The sequence below is a fragment of the Mustelus asterias genome, chromosome 4, assembly GCF_964213995.1.
Source record: "Mustelus asterias chromosome 4, sMusAst1.hap1.1, whole genome shotgun sequence".
In the NCBI taxonomy this organism is placed as follows: domain Eukaryota; kingdom Metazoa; phylum Chordata; class Chondrichthyes; order Carcharhiniformes; family Triakidae; genus Mustelus; species Mustelus asterias.
The window spans coordinates 28,062,643-28,085,541 of record NC_135804.1 but is presented as its reverse complement, the minus strand read 5'-3'; the positions used below and the strand labels follow the sequence as shown (position 1 = coordinate 28,085,541).

At 44.9% G+C, this 22,899-nt stretch overlaps 1 protein-coding gene across 1 annotated transcript in view; it reads left to right on the top strand.

Moving 5' to 3' along the window:
* fanca (FA complementation group A) overlaps nt 1-22,899 on the top strand; it is a 106,677-nt gene that overhangs the window by 33,718 nt on the left and 50,060 nt on the right. Inside the window, exons 14-23 of the mRNA XM_078210729.1 lie at nt 1,462-1,595; nt 7,580-7,690; nt 8,718-8,813; nt 9,046-9,105; nt 9,528-9,616; nt 12,839-12,899; nt 13,049-13,098; nt 14,896-14,972; nt 17,041-17,148; nt 19,590-19,720. Coding sequence (XP_078066855.1) covers nt 1,462-1,595; nt 7,580-7,690; nt 8,718-8,813; nt 9,046-9,105; nt 9,528-9,616; nt 12,839-12,899; nt 13,049-13,098; nt 14,896-14,972; nt 17,041-17,148; nt 19,590-19,720 — 917 coding nt within the window. The remainder of the gene's footprint in view (nt 1-1,461; nt 1,596-7,579; nt 7,691-8,717; nt 8,814-9,045; nt 9,106-9,527; nt 9,617-12,838; nt 12,900-13,048; nt 13,099-14,895; nt 14,973-17,040; nt 17,149-19,589; nt 19,721-22,899) is intronic.

Genomic DNA, 22,899 nt, shown 5'->3' with positions numbered 1-22,899 from the left:
CCACATTTGGAATATTGTGTGCAGTTCTGGTCACCTCACTATAAGAAGGATGTGGAAGCACTGGAAAGAGTGCAGAGGAGATTTACCAGGATGCTGCCTGGTTTGGAGGGTAGGTCTTATGAGGAAAGGTTGAGGGAGCTAGGGCTGTTCTCTCTGGAGCGGAGGAGGCTGAGGGGAGACTTAATAGAGGTTTATAAAATGATGAAGGGGATAGATAGAGTGAACGTTCAAAGACTATTTCCTCGGGTGGATGGTGCTATTACAAGGGGGCATAACTATAGGGTTCATGGTGGGAGATATAGGAAGGCTATCAGAGGTAGGTTCTTTACGCAGAGAGTGGTTGGGGTGTGGAATGGACTGCCTGCAGTGATAGTGGAGTCAGACACTTTAGGAATATTTAAGCGGTTATTGGATAGGCACATGGAGCACACCAGGATGATAAGGAGTGGGATAGCTTGATCTTGGTTTCAGATAAAGCTCGGCACAACATCGTGGGCTGAAGGGCCTGTTCTGTGCTGTACTGTTCTATGTTCTATGTTAACATATTTCATATGGATGGGTGCAGTTGTTTGCCTTGTGACAGTTCATTTTACATTTCTAATTGGAAAGTAGAAGTCCTGTGGTACAGGATTCTGTGCCAGAGGTCCAGGTTCAACTTCCACTCCAACACTTGAAGGACAAGGAAGGTGCACTCATAATGCGGCCAAACACATTGGGCACTATTTTACCATTTTGATTCTAAGTGCTGGGCGGACCTGAAACTGGGAGTGTTTCAGATCCAACTTTTAGACCTGTTCTCAGGCGCCCCCATACGCACTCTGCCTGAAAAAATAGCAGCATGGGATTTATCCAGTCGAAGGGGATTCAGGACCTGCCCCCTTGCCCCGCGGCACTGTGGGTCACACCTGTCTTCAGGCAGAGAATTGAAGAAGAAAAATATGAAAGATCTGTGATCTTCTTTCTTGTCCTTTCCATCATTTTTCTGCCCATCTGTTCACTACCCATATCATTCATACACTTATCCATATTAATCAGATTACAACAGTGGATGAACCTATTAGTATACAATTGAAACTATCTATTGTTATTCCCAGTGGAGACCATTCTTAACTTCAAACATGGAATATGTTCTTGTGGAAGTTTCTATAACTGTGTTTTATATTTTAAAATGGACACTCACAAGATGGCTGCCAAGAGTCAGGTAACCTTTGATTATTCAACACTGATCATCTCAAGCTACCGGAAAGTCCTAATTGAATCGCCCTGTGTGGAGGCCTTCTGCTGGAATGGACATACCAAGAAATTGTCATCCAAGAAAGAGAACTGAAGGGCATGTTTCAGCGATGGCTAAAAGATTCAGATGTTCCTCATTAGCGACAAACAAATAGTTTAATTACTCCTAGTTATTCATTTTTGTCAGGTCAGATTTTGAACCCTCTACAATTTCTCATGTCTTTCCAGAACTGCTGGCTAGATTGCTGATAAATTCCTTTGAGAATTACGAGTTGGAGAGTATCATCACTGCTTTGCTGCTGGCACGCCAGGCTGCACTAGAGGGACCAGCTGTTTTCATCAGCTACTCTGAATGGTTCAAGGTAAGATTGGACATTTGAACAAATATAGCACTTTGGAATCTTCTTCACTGCCTCTTTAAGTAGGTTCTTTTCACTTCCCTGAGTGAATGTGCAATCCCAACCATTGCAAAGTAAGTGCTCGGGGTATCCATTTATTCATTCAGGCTGGGAACTCTTGAAATATTTACTGACCTTCTTTGAGAGAATCTCAATTGGCACCTGAGGAGCTTTCATCATAGTTGAACTACTAATAATTTTAAACATTTTGAACAGAGAGTGGAGGTCAAGTGGCTAATTACAATTAAATAAAGGTAACTATAAAGACATGAGGGAGGAGCTGGCCAGAGTTGATTGGAAAGGAAGCCTAGCAGGGAAGACAGTGGAACAGCAATGGCAGGAGTTTTTGGGGGTTATTCGGGAGGCACAACAGAAATTCATCCCAAGGAGGAGGAAACATGCTAAGGGGGGGACAAGGCATCCATGGCTGACGAGGGAAGTCAAGGACAGCATAAAAGCAAAAGAAAAAGCATACAAAGTGGCAAGGATTAGTGGGAAGCCAGAGGATTGGGAAGCCTTTAAAAGTGAGCAGATGACAATTAAAAAAGCAATAAGGGGGGAGAAGATGAAATATGAGTGGAAGCTAGCTAGTAATATAAAAGAAGATAGGAAGAGTGTTTTTCAATATATAAAAGGTAAGAGAGGCAAAAATAGCCATTGGACCACTGGAAAATGAGGCTGAAGAAGTAATAATAGGAAACAAAGAAATGGCAGAGGAACTGAATAGTTACTTTGCATCAGTCTTCATGGTGGAAGACACCAGTGGGATGCCAGAGCTCCAGGAGAGTGGCACAGGTGAGTAGTGGCCATCACTAAGGAGAAGGTTCTGGGGAAACAAAGGTGTGAAGTTAGATAAAGCACCTGGACATGATGGACTAACAGAGTTCTAAAAGAGATAGCTGAGGAAATTGTGGAGGCATTGGTGGTGATCTTTCAGGAATCACTGGAGGCAGGGAGGATACCAGAGGACTGGAAAGTAGCTAATGTAACACCGCTGTTTAAGAAGGGAGGGAAGCAGCAGATGGGAAATTATAGGCCGGTTAGCCTGACTTCAGTCATTGGCAAGATTTTAGAGTCCATTATTAAAGATGAGATTGCAGAGTACTTGTAAATGCATGATCAAGTAGGACTGAGTCAGCACGGCTTTGTCAAGGGGAGGTCATGTCTGACAAATCTGTTAGAGTTCTTTGAGGAGGTAACGAGGAAGTTAGATAAAGGAGAACCAGTGGACGTGATTTATTTAGATTTCCGGAAGGCCTTTGACAAGGTGCCACATAGGAGACTGTTGAATAAGTTAAGAGCCCATGGTGTTAAGGGTAAGATCCTGGCATGGATAGAGGATTGGCTGACTGGCAGAAGGCAGAGAGTGGGGATTAAGGGGTCTTTTTCAGGTTGGCAGCCGGTGACTAGTGGTGTGCCACGGGTCAGTGCTGGGACCACAGCTTTTCACAATATACATTAACGATTTGGAGGAAGGGACTGAAGGCACTGTTAGGAAGGCAAATGCAATATTAGCATTCATGTCGCAAGGGCTAGAATACAAGAGCAGGGATGTACTTCTGGGGCTGTATAAGGCTCTGGTCAGACCCCACTTGGAGTATTGTGAGCAGTTTTGGGCCCCTTATCTAAGGAAGGATGTGCTGGCCTTGGAAAGGGTCCAGAGGAGGTTCACAAGAATGATCCCTGGAATGAAGAGCTTGTTGTATGAGGAACGGTTGAGGACTCTGGGTCTGTACTCGTTGGAGTTTAGAAGAATGGGGTGGATCTTATTGAAACTTGCAGGATACTGCGAGGCTTGGATAGAGTGGACGTGGAGGGGATGTTTCCACTTGTGGGAAAAACTAGAACCAGAGGGCACAACCTCCGGGTAAAGGGACGATCCTTTAAAACAGAGATGAGGTGGAATTTCTTTAGCCAGAGAGTGGTGAATCTGTGGAACTGTTTGCTGTAGAAGGCTGTGGAGGCCAGGTCATTGAGTGTCTTTAAGACAGAGATAGATAGGTTCTTGATTAATAAGGGGGTCAAGGGTTATGGGGAAAGGGCAGGAGAATGGGGATGAGAAAAATATCAGCCATGATCAAATGACGGAGCAGACTCAATGGGTCGAGTGGCCTAATTCTGCTCCTATGTCTTATGGTCTTAAGGTAGCCTTATGGGGAAAAGCAATTGAGGACTAACTTTGGACAAGATATTCTGAAACCTGGATGGGGTCACTGATCATTTTAAGATGAGTACCTCACACTTTCCTCACAATGTCATTGCATCATTTTACTTTCTAATGACCTGCATTCCCCTCCGAGCCATTCACCATCCTGACTTAGATATATAACGCTGTTCCTTCACTGTTGCTGGGTTAAAACCCTGGAACTCCTTCCCTAACAGCACATTGGGTGTACCTGCACCACATGGACTGCAGCGCTACGAGAAGGCAGATCATCACCATCTTCTCGAGGGCAATTGGAGATGGGCAATAAATGCTGGACTAGCCAGTGATGATCGTGTCTCATGAAATAACTTTTTAAAATATAAACTTTTTCAGGTTTTTCCTCAATTTGTTTATTGTACAGTAAATGCTTTGACTAAATTTCTATCCCATTCTCTGGACCTGTTGTTCTTGTGTGGAGACAAGATTAAGTTCCTTTTCTCCCACATTTGTTCAACTACTAGAAAGGATAAAGGAAGGGAATATTAGGATAGATTGACTTTTTAAAATAATCTTAAAACTTTCTAATACCTAATTTTAATCTTTGGCTGCCCATCATCCAAGACCTCCGTTTTAGGGCAGCTTGGTGGCACAATGGTTAGCACTGCTGCCTCACAGGGACCTGGGTTCAACTCCCAGCTTGGGTAACTGTCTGTGTGGAGTCTGCACATTTTTCCTATTACTGCATGGGTTTCCTCCGGGTGCTCCGGTTTCCTCCCACAATCTAAATGGTTAGGTGCATTGGCCGTGCTAAATTCTCCCTCAGTGTACCCGAACAGGCACTGGAGTGTGGCGGCTCGGGGATTTTCACAGTAACTTCATTGCAGTGTTAATGTAAGCCTACTTGTGACTAATAAATAAATTAAATAAACTAAATTATATAGATATTTAACAAGTCCTGTTTGGATATTTCCATGTCTAACACCTAGGACTGAGTTAACAGCTCGCTGAATGAACAGTGGGGCTTATTCATTACTCATGAATTTACCTTTCAGATCTATTCTTTGAGTTGCTATTACTAGCTGAGCATGTCTATTCATGGCAATAATTTAAATAACTCCATAATTAAGAAGGAACTACTCGATTGGATTCAATCGCCGTTCTGAGATGGGATCTGAGTTTCAATTTAAAACTGAAATTAAGTGAGAGCTGAGGTCACCTCTCTCCCTGCTCTTTCCATCGTAAATGCCAGCGTGATTTCAGATTACCCATGTTAATTACACTGAAGGCAAAACAAATCGTTCAAGAGTGAAACGACTTGTACGCACTTCCCTTTGCCCGCTGAGGTTGCCTATTGGATATTGGATTACCTGCCTGTTAACCTCTGATTTGCTGCATACAGTTGCATCCTGCTCCAGCTGCTGACCTGTCCTGGGATGAGTCAGCCTCTAATTGATGCTGGAAAAGTATGTGCAGTGTGTATTTAGCTGCCTTCTGGCCAGTCAGACAGAGGGCCATTATTTTCATTTCTTTTTTTTTTCACCCTCTTCTTTCCTCATTTAAATCACTCAGCAGTCCCAGCCCTTGTATTTGGAGGGTTCTTTATTTTACTCCCTGTAATGTGCACTTACAATACCAAAGACTGTATATAAGCTACTTCTCATCCAAAGCTAGGATTCCCTACCTCCTGTAATGAATCCCTCCACGGCGGCACAGTGCCTCATAGCGCCAGGGACCTGGGTTTAATTCTGGCCTCGGGTCACTGCCTGTGTGGAGTTTGCACACTCTCCCCGTGTCTGCGTGGGTTTCCTCCGGGTGCTCCGGTTTCCTCCCACGCTCCAAAGATGTGCAGGTTTGGACGATTGGCCATGCTAAATTGACCCTAGTGTCAGGGGATTGGCAGGATAAATATGTGAGGTTAAGGGAATGGGGCCTGGGTGGGATTGTGGTCGGTGCAGACTCGATGGGCCGAATGGCCTCCTTCTGCAGTGTAGGGATTCTGTGATTTTTGCCTGCTTTGTCACCATTCCTACAGTGGGTGTCGATGATCAGAAGTGCCGCTGGAGTTCGATTACCTGCTGTTACTGCCATTTGATTCATTTATGTTCTACCAGTGACTTAAATCTGGAAGCAGCTTTGCACTAGCCAACTGATTCAAGTCCTCTAAATCGGGGGATCTTTGAACTTATTGTTGCTGCCCTGTGCAGATATTCCACACACTGGCATGAAGAGGGTACAGGACGCACGATTGATTTGGAGCAAGTTTTTCTCTTTGATAAGAATTTCCTTCTGAGTGATTATCCAGAAGCTGATAAGAAGTGAAGGTAAAGCAGCCTGTGGCATTAGCATGTGTAAATCCACACCTACTGGTGGGAATGGTGAGATCTGTCACCTAGGACTGAGTTAACCGATGACTTTGAGGGGGGAAACATTAGGTATTACAAATACAGTCAATCTTAGCACCTCAGTGCTTCAGCCATCAAACATGAGGCTTTAGTAATGAATGTTGTAGATAGGTAACTCTACGTTGGAAAATGTCCTGGACATGCCTGCTCCTGCTGTCTCTCCTGATCCCTCCAATTGCTCATGTTCCAGCGGGATGGATATCCATTAGGGGGAAAATTAGCTGATTTTCAGTCTTCCCAGACTCAGCCTAAATCTAGCCCCTCCTGTATGACTGGTTCTGAACCAACTGGTGCTTTTCCAGGTGTTCTCTGGACTTCCGAATAAATTGCTGTGTTTTGAACTTCATTTTACTGTTGTATTTAACGTTGGTTATTCACAGGGTCCCTTAACCTTCCCTGCACCTCCACATTTTCTGACAGTTACGTGCCCAGCAATTTACATGGGCAGTTTAATTACTTGAAAGCTGCCACTTTATTAAGCTGTATTATTGATTTGTATGCAGATTGATCAGTCAAAAATCATGCAATAAGTTGTACAATTGTACACTGTGACCTCTCCAGTCCTGAAATCAATTGTTCAGGAACACTAGTTTATCAGCAATAAATCAGAGCAGACATTCTCTTGACGTCATTGACATTGTTTTAGGCAGCACTTTAGGAGCATAATCATGGAAAATACCTTATTTGGGTGAGTGAGAAGATTTTTATTACTACTAAGTTCTAAGTCTAAGTTTATTTATTAGTTACAAGTAGGCTTACGTGAACACTGCAATGAAGTTACTGTGGAAATCCCCCAGTTGCCACACTCCGGTGCCTGTTCGGGTACACCGAGGGAGAATTTAGCACGGCCAGTGCACCTAACCGACATGTCTTTCGGCCTGTGGGAGGAAACTGGAGCACTCGGAGGAAACCCACGCTGACACGGAGAGAACGTGCAAACTCCACACAGACAGTGACCCAAACTGGGAATCGAACCCGGGTCCCTGGCGTTGTGAGGCAGCAGTGCTAACCACTGTACCATCCTTTATGTTACTTTACTTTATGTTGTATCACTACTTCATGTTTCGGGTAAATATTTATATCTATAGTATTTTCCAGTTATAACACTTGTGGCTAGACATTCTAACATCTTTATATAATGTGGAAAATTTCTAAATCCAGGGATGAGTTGGTTCCAAACATCCCGGGCTGGAGAGGCTACACTGTGTTCAGTTCTAGATGGATGTTGCTGAGCCTCACTATACGGTCTCTACTGTTTGTAACTGGATTCCAGTAATACAGCACTAGAGGATCACTTGGATCCTTGGGGATCTTTTGACGCCACTCTGGTACAAAATTGGATCACCTGCAGTACAAAATAAAATATAATTCCCAAAACTCTACTCTTTTCCCTTTGTTAGAACTCCTTTGGGTCTGCGAGCGGTTACCATGGCAGCAGCAAGAAGTCCCTAATTTTCCTACTGAAATTCTTGACGGACCTGGTGCCGTTTGAAAATGCTCAGTACCTGAAGGTGAGAAGGTTATTCGCGATTGGGGATCAGTAGCCAGCCTGAAGTCTGATTTGAGTATTGTTGAGTCCTTTGTCCATCTATGTGTATACTCTGCTGGGGGACAGCAAGACAGGGGAGGTAGTGGCATAGTGGTATTGTCACTGTACTCGTAATCCAGAGACTTTGGGGACCCAGGTTTGAATCCCACCACAGCAGATGGTGAAATTTGATTTTAATACAAATCTGTAATTAAAAGTCTAAACGATGAGCATTGAACCATTGTTGATTTAAAAACCCATCTGGCTCACTAGTGTCCTGCCTGATCTGGCCGACATACTCCAGATCCACAATAATGTGGTTGACTCTTAACTGCCCTCTGAAGTGGCTTTCTAAGCCACTCAGTTCAAGAATAATTAGGGAAAGACAGCCAGCTCACCATCCCAATGGATGGAAAAAAAACACAAGAAAAGCATCTGTATCTAAAATGACCATGTTTACAATTTCCTTTGCTGTCTAAATAATTAAATGTTACATTAGGGGTTAAACAAAATTCCTTATTGTTCCTTTATGTGTAAATGCAACAGCATCGACAATACTTTGTCTCTGTCCTGGGATGAGGGGAGATTGAGTAGACTGGGCCTGTATACCCTGGAGTTTAAAAGAATGAGAGGTGATCTCACTGAAACATTGAAAGTGACTAAGGGTAGTTACTGAGAAAAGGGGTTCCCCTGGCTGGGAAATCTAAAACATGGGGTCACAGCCATTTAGGACTGAGATGGGGAGAAATATCTTTGCTCAAAGGGTTGTATGGAGTTCTCTACCAGAGAGCATTACTGATGCTCAGTTATTGAGTCTATTGAAGACAGAGTTGGAGATTTTTGGATACTAGGGGAATTAAGAGATAGTGTGGGAAAGTGTAGCTTAGGTGAAAATTAACCATGATCTTTTGAAAAGTGGAACAGGTTTGAGGGTCTGAATGGTTTTCTATGTTCTTGTAGAGCTCTCTGCAGTAGGAGCGACACTTCATAACACTCCCTTCCTTGTACAGGTTCATATCTTATATCCTCCATATGTGGCATCAAAATATCGCATCCTGCTGCTGGAATATATCTCTCTAGCTAAAACTCGGCTTTCAGATCTCCAGGTTAGTGATGAGACCAAATCTTGAACTGTATGATAGCTTAACAGGATTGAAATGCAAATCCTGTTTGGTTTCACGTAAAGAGGCTCTACTGAATGCTGTTTATATTCCATCCATTCCCTAATTACAAAAAATGAATAATAAGAAGGCTACAGATGTACATAATTAACGGCACAGCAACTAACCAGTCCCAGCCTTTTCATTCTGTATGAACTCTACACCTTCCTTTTTCTAGGTGTCAATTGAGGAGTTGGGTCTGTATGAGGACCTGTCAACAGCTCATGGTCCCCCTAAGGTCAGTACAGAAATTGACAGATATGGGTTGTGTGTGTCTCTGTCTGTGTGTGTCTCTGTCTGTGTGTGTCTCTGTCTGTGTGTGTCTCTGTCTGTGTGTGTCTCTGTGTGTAAGCTGAGAAATAGTCCACTTCTGTTGGTAGCTCTGTTAGCTAATGACTTTGCTTTTCATTTTTATTCCCTGAGAATTGCTTGCTGCGGAACTGAAATCTAGTATCGTATCCATTGTGATATTTTAGGTACAAGTCTCAAATTTAATTGGATAATGGACGCAATCTTTCACCGATTTATAAGGAGGATAATGAATTCATTCATGGGGAAAGTTTGGTTTGCTGCACTGAATAGATCTGAATGATTTGAGGTAACAATTGTATATCTGAAAAGAAATGTTTGACTAGTTTTGATTCAACCTCTTTTCTGTAGCCCCAGTGTCAAGCCACGCAGGATGTGGAGAGAGCTATTCTAATATTTGAAAACAGTGGAAAAATCCCAGCAAGTGTAATGGAAGCAAGGTAAACCATGCTCAGTTTCCAACTAGTGAAATCTACTCTGGGAGATTTGATTTATCTGTGTAACACTTGCTGGTTTTATGTAGACTTGTATTGCAAACGTTTACTGAAGAAGTTAGAAATCTCCAAACTCGCTTTGTTCAAGACACCCACCTGCTGCTCCATCGGCCCGATTCACACTAATCTGCACAACACACACTACCCCTGCCTGACCCCACACTGACATTGTAACTAGCTCTCACTCTTCAGCTGCCACCTCCCATCTTAACAACCTGTCGTCATGGGGTACAAGTCCACAGATCCCTGAAGGTGGCAGCACAGGTAGATAGGTGGTGAAGAAGGGATGCTTGCTTTCATTAGCCAGGGCACAGAATACCTGAGCAGGGAGGTCTTGGGACAACTTTATAAAACATTGCTTAGGCCACAGATGGAGTAGTGTGCAGCTCTGGTCACCACACTATCGGAATGATCTGATTGCACTGGAGAGGGTGCAGAGGAGATTCACCAGCATGTTACCTGGGATGGAAAGTTTCAGCAATGAGGAGAGACTGGATAGGCTAGGTTTGTTTTCCCTGGAGCACAGGAGGCTGAGCGGGGGGGGGGAATCTGATGGAGCTATAATGAGAGACATAGGCCGGAATTTTGCCGCTTCGCCCACCCCGGAATTGGGGCGGGCAAGGTTCACGGAACGGAATTTGCCTTTGTCATCAGGTGGGATTTTGGGAGCCTCACCTGAGCAAGGCCGTAAAATACCAGCCATGGAGAGGGTAGATCATGAGGATCATTTCCCATGGCAGAGGCGTCTAAGACCAGAGAGCATAGGTTTAACGTGGGAAGTAAGTTGTTTAGAGGGGATCTGACAAACTTTACCCAGAGGGTGGTGGAAATATGGAAGGAGCTGCCTGAGAGGGTGGTGGAGGCAGATACTCTCGCAATAGTTAAGAAGCATCTGGACGAGCACTTAAATCGCCAAGGCAAAGCAGGGTATGGTCCAAGTGCTGATAAATGGGATTAGTATAGATTGATATTTGACGGCTGGCATAGACATGGTGGGCCGAAGGGCCTGTTTCTATGACACTATGGGGGGAGTTTTCCCATCCCACCCGCCACAGGAATTGTAGTGGGTGAGGGGGTGGATCAGGCGAAGGTGTTGACCTTGGGTGGGATTTTACGGTTTGGGGTGACTCTATGTACTGTGTGACTCTGTTGACTTTATGCTCTCGCTACCCTGCTGCCATATTTCACGACTCCATTTCCTTTCCAAAATCTCTGAATGTGTCCAATCATTCCTAAAATCCCGGCTGCGAAATCTACCAAAGCACACAACCGCCCACCCACCCCCCCCCGCCCCCCCCCCAACTAAACCACACAATCCCCCCCAACTAAATCTCACAAACCCCCCCCAACTAAACCACACAATCCCCCCCCAACTAAATCTCACAAACCCCCCCAACTAAATCTCACAAACCCCCCCAACTAAATCACACAAACCCCCCCCCAACTAAATCACACAAACCCCCCCAACTAAATCACACAAACCCCCCAACTAAATCATACAAACCCCCCCAACTAAACCACACAATCCCCCCCCAACTAAATCTCACAAACCCCCCCAACTAAACCACACAATCCCCCCCCAACTAAATCACACAAACCCCCCCCAACTAAATCTCACAAACCCCCCCAACTAAATCTCACAAACCCCCCCAACTAAACCACACAATCCCCCCACCCCAACTAAATCACACAAACCCCCCCCAACTAAATCTCACAAACCCCCCCAACTAAACCACACAAACCCCCCCAACTAAATCTCACAAACCCCCCAACTAAATCTCACAATCCCCCCCAACTAAATCTCACAAACCCCCCCAACTAAATCTCACAATCCCCCCCAACTAAATCACACAATCCCCCCCCAACTAAATCTCACAAACCCCCCCACTGAAGCACACCCCCCCCCCAGTCAAAGCACACAAACCCCCCAACCAAAGCACACACCCCCCCCCCACTAAATCACACAAACCCCCCCCAACTAAATCACACAACCCCCCCCCCACTAAAGCATACACCCCCCCCAACCAAAGCACACAACCGCCCCCCCCCCCCCAACTAAAGCACACAACCCCTCTCAACCAAAGCACACACCACCCCCCCCCCCCCCCCCCAACCAAAGTCACAAATAGCATCCCCTGATTGTGGCCTTGATACATTTTCCCTCCTGTACTTCTCTGCAGCCTTTAATAATGATGATCATGTCACACTCCTCCAATGCCTCACCTCCCTTGGGACTGCCGTTACTTGGTTTCATTCAGCGTTATCTTAGTCAGAGCGTGGGCAGCAGTGACTCACCCCCGGCACTCTTAACCCGGGAATGTGAGAATCTACAGGCTGCTCTTGGTGATGTCGTGTGAACGTATGCGGTCAGCTTGCACATGTACACTGATAATACCCAGCTCTACGTCCCAGCCACCTCTCTCAACCCCTGCGCTGCCTCTCTGCTGTCAGGCTGCTCTGGATGAGCTGCAGTTTCCTCCATTACAATATTGGGAAAACTGAAGCTATTATTTTCAGCTCTCAACAGAAGGTCATCACATGATTGTCTTTAATATCACTCCTGTCGGAGCTGCAAAAGATTAGAATTTAGTTTTTAAAAACTCAGTATCAGTTTATTAAAAGATATGCGACCATGAAGCTATTGGAGTGTCGTAAAATCCAAACTGGCTTATTACTTTCCTTAAGAAGGGAATGCTCCCACCTTTACCTTCTCTGGTCTGTATGTGACTCCAGTCCCACACCACTGCGGTTGAGTCTTACCTGCCCTCTGAAATGACCCAGCAAGCAATTCGGTTATGTCAAGTCATTACCGGGACAATAAGAGGGAGGTAATAGTTGCTCCCTTCCCAATATCCCAGAATGAATGAAGTTTTTTTTTAAAAACCTGCTTTTCAAAAACATTTTTTGTACCTTATTCGGAAGTTGGGATCTCCAATTTGAAAGCCATATCCATCATTAAACAGTATCCGGAAATTTCCTGTCCTGTAACGGGCGGGTCGGAAAATTCACCGGATCATTTAAAGGTCCGTTGACCTCGAGCGGGAATTTCCAGTCTTGGGGCGCTGGAAAATCCCGCCCAGTGTTTTATTTTTAATCACTAGAAGCAAACTGATTTTCTAAACGGTTCCAATTGTGCAATCAGTATACATTTTCTTTTTCTTTTTCCAGTATTTTCCGAAGGCCGTATTATTTGACAAGGTTTTTGCCTGCTCTGCTTGCCCCTCGTGTGGTTAGTATTCCTGATATTTTGATAATAGTTGAACACACTGAGCAATAGGATATCGTAAAATTGTCACAATTGATGTGTCTTGTTTTATAAAATGAAATGCCTGATGCTTCAGTGTTAATGGCTGTGACTTGATGTGTTGTTACCTTCAGCTGCCTGTCTCCCAGGATTCACACATGGTCTTAATTGACTCTCTGAAAAAGTAAGTGACCGTCTCAAACCTATAAGTAATGCAGTAAGGTGGCACAGTGATTAGCACTGCTGCTTCCCAGCACCAAGGACCCGGGTTCGATTCCCGGCCTGGGTCGCTGTCTGTGTGGAGTTTGCACGTTCTCCCCATGTCTGCGTGGGTTTCCTCCGGGTGCTCCGGTTTCCTCCCACAGTCTGAAAGACGTGCTGGTTAGGTGCACTGACCCGAACAGGCACCGGAATGTGGCAAGTCGGGGAATTTCGCTGTAACTTCATTGCAGTGTTAATATAAGCTGACTTGTGACACTAATAAATAAACTTTAAAGAAAAATCTAGATTCAAATTTTCTAAGGGCCTAAGCACTGCTGTATAAAAACTACCTTTGGTTTGAGTCCAAGACACAAGCTATCTACAATTTAGTGTTAAATGAGAAACTCACTCGGAGGCCATCAAGCTAACTGGTGTGGAAATTTCACATTTGGAGAAAAGGGAACCGTCTCTCAGGTTGGGGACTAGGGTTTCGTTTAGTCAAGAACAAAGGAATCTCTTGACCATCAAACAGATGTCGTATCAAAGGGCTTTGTATTTATCTTTTATGCCCATATACGTCAGCTACCTCGATTGCTTTAGAATAGGAGAGACAAAGTGCTCTGGAAGGAAATTATACAGAGGATATGGGACAAAGATTATGGAGATCTGGAGAGTGTTAGTTTCAATAATTAAGTTGAGGAAGAATGAGTCTGAAGTGAGCTTGTACCTTAAACCAGCTTTATTTCCCAGACAGCAAAGTCACAGATACTCTCCCAGTTCCTCCCGGACACCCAGCTAGTTGCATTGAGTTCACAACTCAAAAACATGCTATTTGGCCAACCAGACTATGCAAGAATTATGCTTCGTACAAGTCTCCCTGCGTCCCTCTTCATCTAACTTTATCAGCATATCCTTCTATTCGTTGATTTGTCATACTCATCACGTTTCCTCTAAATGCATCTCTGCTGACGGTCTCAGCTACTCCGTGTGATAGCAAATTTCACATTCTAACCAGTCTCTGGATAAAGACCTTTCTTCCGATTTCGCTATCGGATTTATTAATGACTGCCTTTATATTTATGGCCGCTAGTTCTGATCTGCCCCACAAGTAGAAACATTTCTCTTCGTTTCCTTATGAAACCCTTTCATTTCCATAAAGAGCTCTATCGGGTCAGCCTTTGTTTACTAGGGAAAAGTGCCCAACCTGTTTGGTCTTTCCTGAAGCTCAATAACAAACTCAATGTGTCCTGGAGACCAGATTAAACTGTATGGGAAATAACTAACTGAAGCCATTTGTTATATTTGTCCCAAGTTAAGTTTATGGTGGCTTCCCCCAAAGAGTCTGTTTGAGACAATTAATGAGGACTTGAGAATTCAGCCCAAGAATAAAAACATTGGGTGGGATGTACCGAGCGACTTGCTCTGTGTTTCGCGGCGGCAGGAGGTGGCCTGCCATTGGCTGGCAGTGGGATCTTCTGCTTCCGCCATTGTCAAAGAGGTTTCCCGTTGAATACACTGCTCGCTGCTGGGAAACCTGCGGTGGGATCCGGAAGATCCCGCCAGCGCGAATGGCTGGAAAGTTCTGGCCATTGTGCGCCTCTACCTTCCGAGCCGGCACAAGAATATGGCATCAACGGCTGCCACTGTTCATTATGTACAACACTTATTATTCTGCTCTCATGATGAAGCAAGCATTGCAGTTAACATTTTGTATTGCTCCGTCAGGTGACAGTGGGTTTATGACTCTTATTTGAGTTTCTTCTCCTTTTGTTTCTACCAGAGTAGATAAAATACCAGACAGCATGTATTCGAGTTATATTCACGCATGTGAAAGAGAGAGACAACATCTGCTTGAAGGTTAGGACTTTACAGTGTATGCGTGTGTGTGTGTTGTCTATAAAATGTATTTTGAGCCTTCGCATGTGTTGTGAAGGTCATGTTATGTAACTTGCTAATTTCAGTGAATGTTACCTCTCTGCCCCACTGTACTGCATCTGAAATTATCTTGTTATTGAATCTGTAAATGGCTGTTTGTCGTAGATGATTTAAAAATAAACTCTCTATGTTTTGACCCCTGTTGCTCTGTTTCTGAAATATTCTCAGCCTTTTACCTCCTTTGTCTCCCATTCCCGTTTCCCAGATATTGGCACTGAACTGCTTCAAAGCACAGCGTAATCCGAATCAAATACATCTCGTAATAATCAGACCTCCCTCATTCTCAAATTCAGAAACCCACATACCATTCCTCCCTCTTAACAATACTATCTCCTCCCTCTGACCTGCGGCTTCATTTGCTCCAACATTAATGGACTGGAGCTGAACTGCTTCCTGTCCAAAATGTTGGAAATACTCAGCATGTCAGGCCATATCCGTGGAGAGAGAAACCGAGTTAACGTTTCAGTTTGACCTTTCATTGGAACACAAAGTAATTCTGTTTCTCCCTGTAGTAACTCAGGAAGCCAAACGGAAAGGAATGGTGTTTTATTTTATAGAGAGAAAGTTCAACCACAAGCCTGTGGTGCATGTACACAAGTCCCAGCCAGAACACAGAATAATGCACTCACTCGGGGGCCTGCTTTATAAAGGGCTCCAGATACAAGTTCCACCTGTTTATGTAATTGCCTATCACCACGGGAACTTGTATTCTACGGGTCCCACTGGAGGTTAATCAGGGATTCCCCACGTAAGTTCTGGAGGTTATCAACACTCCCCCAAAGATGCTGCCTGGTCTGCTAAGTATTTCCAGCATTTTGTTTTTATTTCAGATTTCTAGCATCTGCAGTATTTTGTATTCATGCTTCTGTTCTGCAGCGCCCATTAAATACAGCAGCTGATGAGCCACAATGAAGCAGTGAATCTCGCCCTGCCTCACTCCAATGGGTCATTATTCCATTCTCCCCAATGCCCCACCATGCAGCATGTTTTATCCCCCTCCCCAGCCACTGCTCAGTCAAACATTCCAACCATTTACACCTCTGGAATGCACACACTACTCATCCATACATCAGACCCTTGCACATCTGTCCTTCCTCTAAGCAGTCTTTCAAAATTAGATGACAACCTGTCACTTACAGCCCTGTATCTCCCCCATTCCCAGTAGCAGCAATTTAACACCAAGCAGAGGGTGCGGAGGGAGGCTGAGGCAGAGAGAGGGAAAGTGGAAAGTTTTTTGGAAAGTTTGTTTATTAGTGTCACATGTAGGCTTACATTAACACTGCAATGAAGTGACTGTGAAAATCCCCTAGTCGCCACACTCTGGTGCCTGTTTGGGTACACTGAGGGAGAATTTAGCACGGCCAATGCACCTAACCAGCACGTCTTTCATACTGTGGAAGGAAACTGGAGCACCCGGAGGAAACCCGTGCAGACACGGGGAGAACGTGCAGACTCCGCACAAAGTGACCCAAGCCGGGAATCGAACCCGGGTCCCTGGCACCGTGAGGCAGCAGTGCTAACCACCGTGCCACTGTGCCGATAAGAGATGTAGGAGAAGGGCAATATTACAATGACCCCAATTCCTACTGCACTCCCATTTGAACTACCGACAAATCTATTCCCCCTTTCCCTCCTCTTTCTCCCCATCCTCCCACCTTTTCCTTCCCCTTCCTTGTGTACTTCTCCTTCCTGCTCCAACTCCTTCACACTCTCCTGCTCTGCTCCCTACTCACTCTCCCCCACTTCCCCTTCTCCTCGGAGCTCTCCTTTCCCACCCTCTTCATTCTTCCTTCCTCGCTGCGCCTTGTCTGAAAAGTATTGGCAAATGAAAGGTCTTTTTAACTAAATGGTTTTGTCTGTTGTTAAATCGCATGCCAGTATGTTGATCTTTTTTTCACGGTAGTCTGGTTAGAATTCCAAACATTGAAATCGATATTAAAAAACTTGGAAGACGACATGGATCTTTATCAGTTTCTTGTTTTGAAAGCAGATATTTCTGTGTCTGAGGAGATGCAGCAGCCGATGGAACCGATTGCAGTCCTGACGACTGCTCTCGAAGAGCTGAACAGAGTGGTTACTAATCCAGGCAATAGTGACGGTATGAGTAGCAGATTAATCCAATGACACGGTCTTGAACAATGGGGATTGGTCTCACTGAATTCATTCACATCCCCAGCCTCTGTGCAACTGCTTTCAAAGCTGATAACATTTGTATTTTTAACAGGGCATTTGGCAACGCAATAAATTGGGGGATGAAAAGAAGCAAATTGTTTATTCTGTGTTTAACTCTGCGATAGACCAAATGGCCTTCTCCTGTCCCTGGAATATTCTCCAATCATCCGGTATTCCATTAAACAATTTTTGGATTGCACTTTTTAAATGTGGTGGGAAGAATTGTGTGTGCCCGTGACCTGAAGAGCTATTCTGGCAGGAGTACGACTCCTGGTAGGATTGGTCAAATGGGGTAGGAACACTTCACTGGTCCCCGAAGAACGTTGTGAGTTAGGCTAACAAGCTCTCCACATAAACATGTCTTTCGTTACCTCGACAGTCCAGAGAAAGATTAAGGGGGCAATTTTATCTTCTCGTCCTGCCCATCGATAGGCGGGGTGAGTCGATAAGATCGTGCAAGAGGCAGAAAATTGAGTTTGTGCCCGATTCCTCGCCTCTCGCGATCTTACCGGGCCCGGATTTCTGGCGTGATCAGCCTTGCGCCCAAAAAGGGCATAAGGCTGATTTAAATATTTAAATATATTTTAAATAGAATTGAAATATAATTAGTGAGCCCGGGACGAGAATCCCGTATGGTCCCTATCAACGAGGACCAGGCGTGATGAGCTTGCTGGTAGGACTGGAGGCCATTGGGGCCTCCCCAGGAGGTCAGAGGCAATGGAGGCATTGACCCTTGGGCAGTGCCGCACTGGCACCTTGGCACTGCCAAAGGGCAGGGTCTGAGGGTATGGGGCATGTGGGGGGCCATGATGGGAGCATGGCCAAGGGGAGTAGGGGGGGGAGCTGTGCACTCTATAACCAGGTCGGGGGGAGTGGAGTCCAGGTGCGATTGAGAGGGCTAGGGGTGGGATGTTTGGGCAGCGATTGACCGGGCTGGGGGTGGGAGATTTGGGGCGGTGATCCATCGACCCAGAATGCATGATCGGCCAGGGAGGCCAGCAATCCATGGTGGCGGGGAGAGGTGGGGGGGTGTAGGTGGGGAGGGTGCCTGACAGATCTCTCCCTGTTCTGTTCAATTGCACCCTTTGGTGTGAGCAGCCGGCTCTCTGGTGAACCTGAGCCACGCCCCCTCCCCCTGCTGACAGGAAACGGATTAAGCGAAAAAAACGCGTGAAGTAAGATTGCATTTTCAAACTCGCCCAAAAAATGTATCGGAAGTTCTCTTGTTTTTACCCTCGTTTGGCATTTAGATATTTTTGGTAAAGTTGGCCGCAATGTTACAGATGTAAAGTATGACTATAAAGAAGAAAGAAGCTGCATGTGTTAAGCATGCTTCACGTTTTCGGGGCATCCCAAAGTCCTTTCCAACCTGTTAAATATATTTGAAATGTAGTCATTGTTGGATAGGTCAGAAACATAGCAAAATCCAACAAACAGCAAAGTGATAATGGTCAAATCATTTGTTTTTCATTTATGTCAACTGAGGGATAAATATTGGTCAGGGCAGTGGAGAGAACTCCCCTGCTTTCCTTTTGGAAGGGTGACATTGAATCTTTTTCATCCACCTGAGAGAGCAGACAGGTCTCGGCTTTCTAAAAGACTGAGCTCAGACAGTGCATGACCAGAGCATTGACCTAGATTACCCAGGTGTCAGCCATGGCCCAGTTGGTAGCACTCTTGCTTCTGAGTCAGAAGGTTGAGAGTTCAAGTCCCACCCCTAGAACCTGAAAGAAACCTAGGGAGACAATCCTCCAGTGCAATGTTGAGGAAGTGTGGCTGTCTTGATGGTGCCATTGTGCAGCTAGATGAGGGTGGGCAGATGAACCTTCTCTGGTGAGCGTAAAAGATCCCATGACACTATTTCAAAGAAGATCAGGGGAGTTATACCTGGTGTCCTTGCCAATATTTATCCCTCAATCAACATCACAAAAACAAATGATCTGGTCTTAATCAAATGCTGTTTGGGAGAGCTTATGTCTTCAGGGTATATTTCATTGTTTGGGAAGTGCTTTGAGATGTCCCGAAGTCATGAAAGGCGCTACCTGAATGCAAATCTTTCTTGAACAACCTTCCGATTGAGAAATAGGAATTGTACCCACTGACTCTCGGCTGACAACCTGGAGTCTGATATTTGGAAATTTATATTAGAATGCAAAGGAAGTAATCTTTCCAGGACCGAGGTATTTAAAGAAATTATTTAAAACTATATCCATATTCCATCTCCTGCATGCTTATTAATTATGTCAGATGGATCGTAAGTTAGTTAATGTGAAAATGGATGATCTTTTTCTTACCATATCTTTGCTTAAACTGAAAATACAGAGATCTTTACATTTGTTTGTGCTCATGATGTGAACTCTTTTCCAGTTGTTTCTGCACAGATTGCTGTCATCTCTGGTCAACTGAAAACGATGATAGCTGATGATGATTGCATAGTGATGGATCAACCAATCCAATTAGAAACTTCTGTACATAATTTGGGGCCTCTAGAACTAGAGGTGAGTGTTCTTTTGAAGACCACATTAAACTAATGGTTGAACTGATTTTATATCTTTATCCAGTATTGATATGTAAGGTTGATGGGTATGTGTACACTGTGTCAGGTGTACAAACATATGAGAAAAATGTTCCTGCATGGCAGAAAGTTATTTTGTTTAATGCGGTGTTTTTTGTGGTGATGCAGACTTGCCATATAAATTTATTAATTAGTTAACAATTATTTTATTTATTTGTTCATGGGATGTGGGCTTTGCTGGCTGGGTCAGCATTTATTGCCCATCCCCAATTGCCTTTGAGAAGGTTGTGATGAGCTACCTTCTTGAACTGCTGCAGTTCATGTGGTGTAGGTACACCCACATTGCTGTTAGAAAGAGAATTCCAGGATTTTGACCCAGTGACGATGAAGAAACAGTGATATAGTTTCAAGTCAGAATGGTGAATGTCTTGGAGGGGAACTTCTAGGTAATGGTGTTCTCATGTGTCTGCTGTCCTGATCCTTGGGGTGGTAGAGGTCTCAGTTCTGGAAACTGCTGTCAAAGAAACCTTGTTGAGTTGCTGCGGTACATCTGATGGATGATACATACTGCTGCCACTGTGCATCGGTCTTGGAGGGAGTGGATGTTGGAGGTGGCGAATGGGGTGTCAGTTAAGTGGGCTGCTTTGTTCTGGATGGTGTCAAACTTCTGAAGTAGTGTTGGAAGTGCACTCATCCAGGAAAATGGACAATGTTCCATCACACTCCTGAGGTGTGTCTTGTAGATGGTGGACAGACTTTAGGGAGACAAGAAGTGAGTTACTCGCCGCAGAATTGCCAGTCTCTGACCTGCTCTTATAGCCACAGCAGTTTACTGGTGCATCAGTTCAGTCTTTGGTCGGTGCAAACCCCCAGGATGTTGATAGTGGGAGCTTCAATGATGGCAATACCATTGAATGTCAAGGGAATGCCACTTATATATTAATGATCTAGACCTTGGTGTACTGGAGACAACTTCAGAGTTTGCATTTGACACAAAACAGGGAAGCATTGTGAACTGTGAGAAGGACAGTGCAGAACTTCAACAGGTCATAGCCACGTTAGTGGAATGGGCAAACAGGTGGCAGGCGAAATCCAATGCAGAGAAATGTGAAGTGATTCATTTTGGTGGAAAGAAGATGGACAGACAATATAAAATAAAAGGTACAATTCCAAAGGGGGTGCAGGGGGACCTGGGTGTATATGTGAACATCTCATTGAAGGTGGCAGGAAAAGCTGAAAGAGCAGTTAATAAAACATACAGTATCCTAGGCTTTATTAACAAGGGCATAGAGTAGAAGAGCAAGCAGCTATGCTGAACTTGTACAAGACACTAGCTTGGCCTCAGCTGGAGTATTGGCTGGAATTCTCCAGTGTGGGATTAATCGCCGGTGGGATTCTCTGGTTCCTTCCAGCAGTGCACTCCCTGCCACAGGCCTCCCGGTGGTGTCAGGTAGCTTCAATAGGAATTCCCATTGACAGTGGCGGGACAAGAGGATCTCACTGCCAATGAATGGCGCCCCACCCCCTGCCACTGAGTGGAAGCCAGAGAATCTCGCCTATTGTGTCCAGTTTGGGGCGTCGCACTTGAGGAAGGATGTTCAGGCATTAGAGAGAGTGCAGAAGAAATTCACAAGAAGGGTTCCAAGGATGAGGAGCTTCAGTGATGAGGATGGATTGGAGAAATTGGGACTGTTTTCCTTGGAGACGAGAAAGCTGAGAGTAGATTTGATAGAGATGTTAATAATCATGAGGGGTCTGGACAGAGTAGATGGGGGAAACGGTTCCCGCTCATGAAAGGATGAGATCGAGAGGGCACAGATTTAAAGTAATTGGCAGAAGCAGCAAGTGGTTGCGGTCTGGAATGAACTAACTGAGTGTGTGTAGTGGAGGCACATTCAACCAAAGAATTCAACAGGCTTGTGAACCGTGAGGAGGACAGTGTGGAATGGACTGCTTCAGTATCTGAAGAGTCGCCAATGGTGCTGAACATTGTGCAATCATCAGTGAACATCCGCACTTTAGACTATATGATGGAGGCACGGTGAAGCAGCTGAAAGATGGTCGGGCTGAGGATTGTATAAAATAAAGATACTAATTGGAGCATCCGTTAGAGTTTTATAATCATGTAACAAGGGATTGGAAAGCTCCAGACCAATTTCAGTGTGGGTGCTACAAAATAGGCGGGCATGTGTTCCCAAAGTACGGAACTTATTTTTTGTTTGCTGATTGGAGATATTTTCCCACAGTATAGTGCATGTGGAATAGATTGTCAGATAAAGATGTGCAGGTTAGGTGGATTGGCCATGCTAAATTACCTCTTAGTGTCCCAAAATGTGTAGGTTAGGGAGATTAGTAAGGTGAATGCGTGGGGTTACGGGGATAGGGCAGGGGGTGGGTCTGGCAGGGATGCTTTGTCAGAGAGTCAGTGCACACTTGATGGGCCGAATGGCTTTCTTTTGCGCTGTAGGGATTCTATAATTCTAATATAATTAATACTAGGTCAGCTCAAACTTTTTAAGAAGGAGCAGAATCAGTATTGAATGAGAGAATGAATTGAACAGTATTGGAGATATTAATGATTCTATTTGGGTGAGGTATGAGTTGGGAAGGGAATAGAAGAATTTGGGTAAGTGGGAAAGGATATAGGAAGAGTCATAATTGAGAAATTCACACATGGACTGTGGACTAAACAATTTGAGTCCAATGGCATGATGTCATAAGTTTGATATTTTGTCTTGTTGAATTTTTGTCATGAGTGATAATAGAAATAGTGGACCCGATTTTACCATTTTGGTTCTAAGTGCGGAATCTGGGCGCAATTCAGATCCGACTTGGAAACCTGTTCTCCGGCGCCCTCATACGCACTTAGCCTGGAAAAAAAATCGCGAGTCTGAATCGTGCCCTGGGCGGGGCTTATCGCGTCTAAAATACTGCTGGTCTGATCGGAGCTTTGAACTGTGCACGCGCAGTGAGAAACAAAATTGAAACATGCGTCCCTGTCACATTGTTCCCAGGCCGCAAAAAGCGGATAAAGTGGCCCGGGAGTGAAAAGCAGGTACGATGGCCTCCACAGACATCGCCCCACCCCCACAACATAACTGTCCCCCTTATCCACCCCCCCCCCCCCCCAACTGGTCACCCACAGAGTGGTAGCGGAACCCC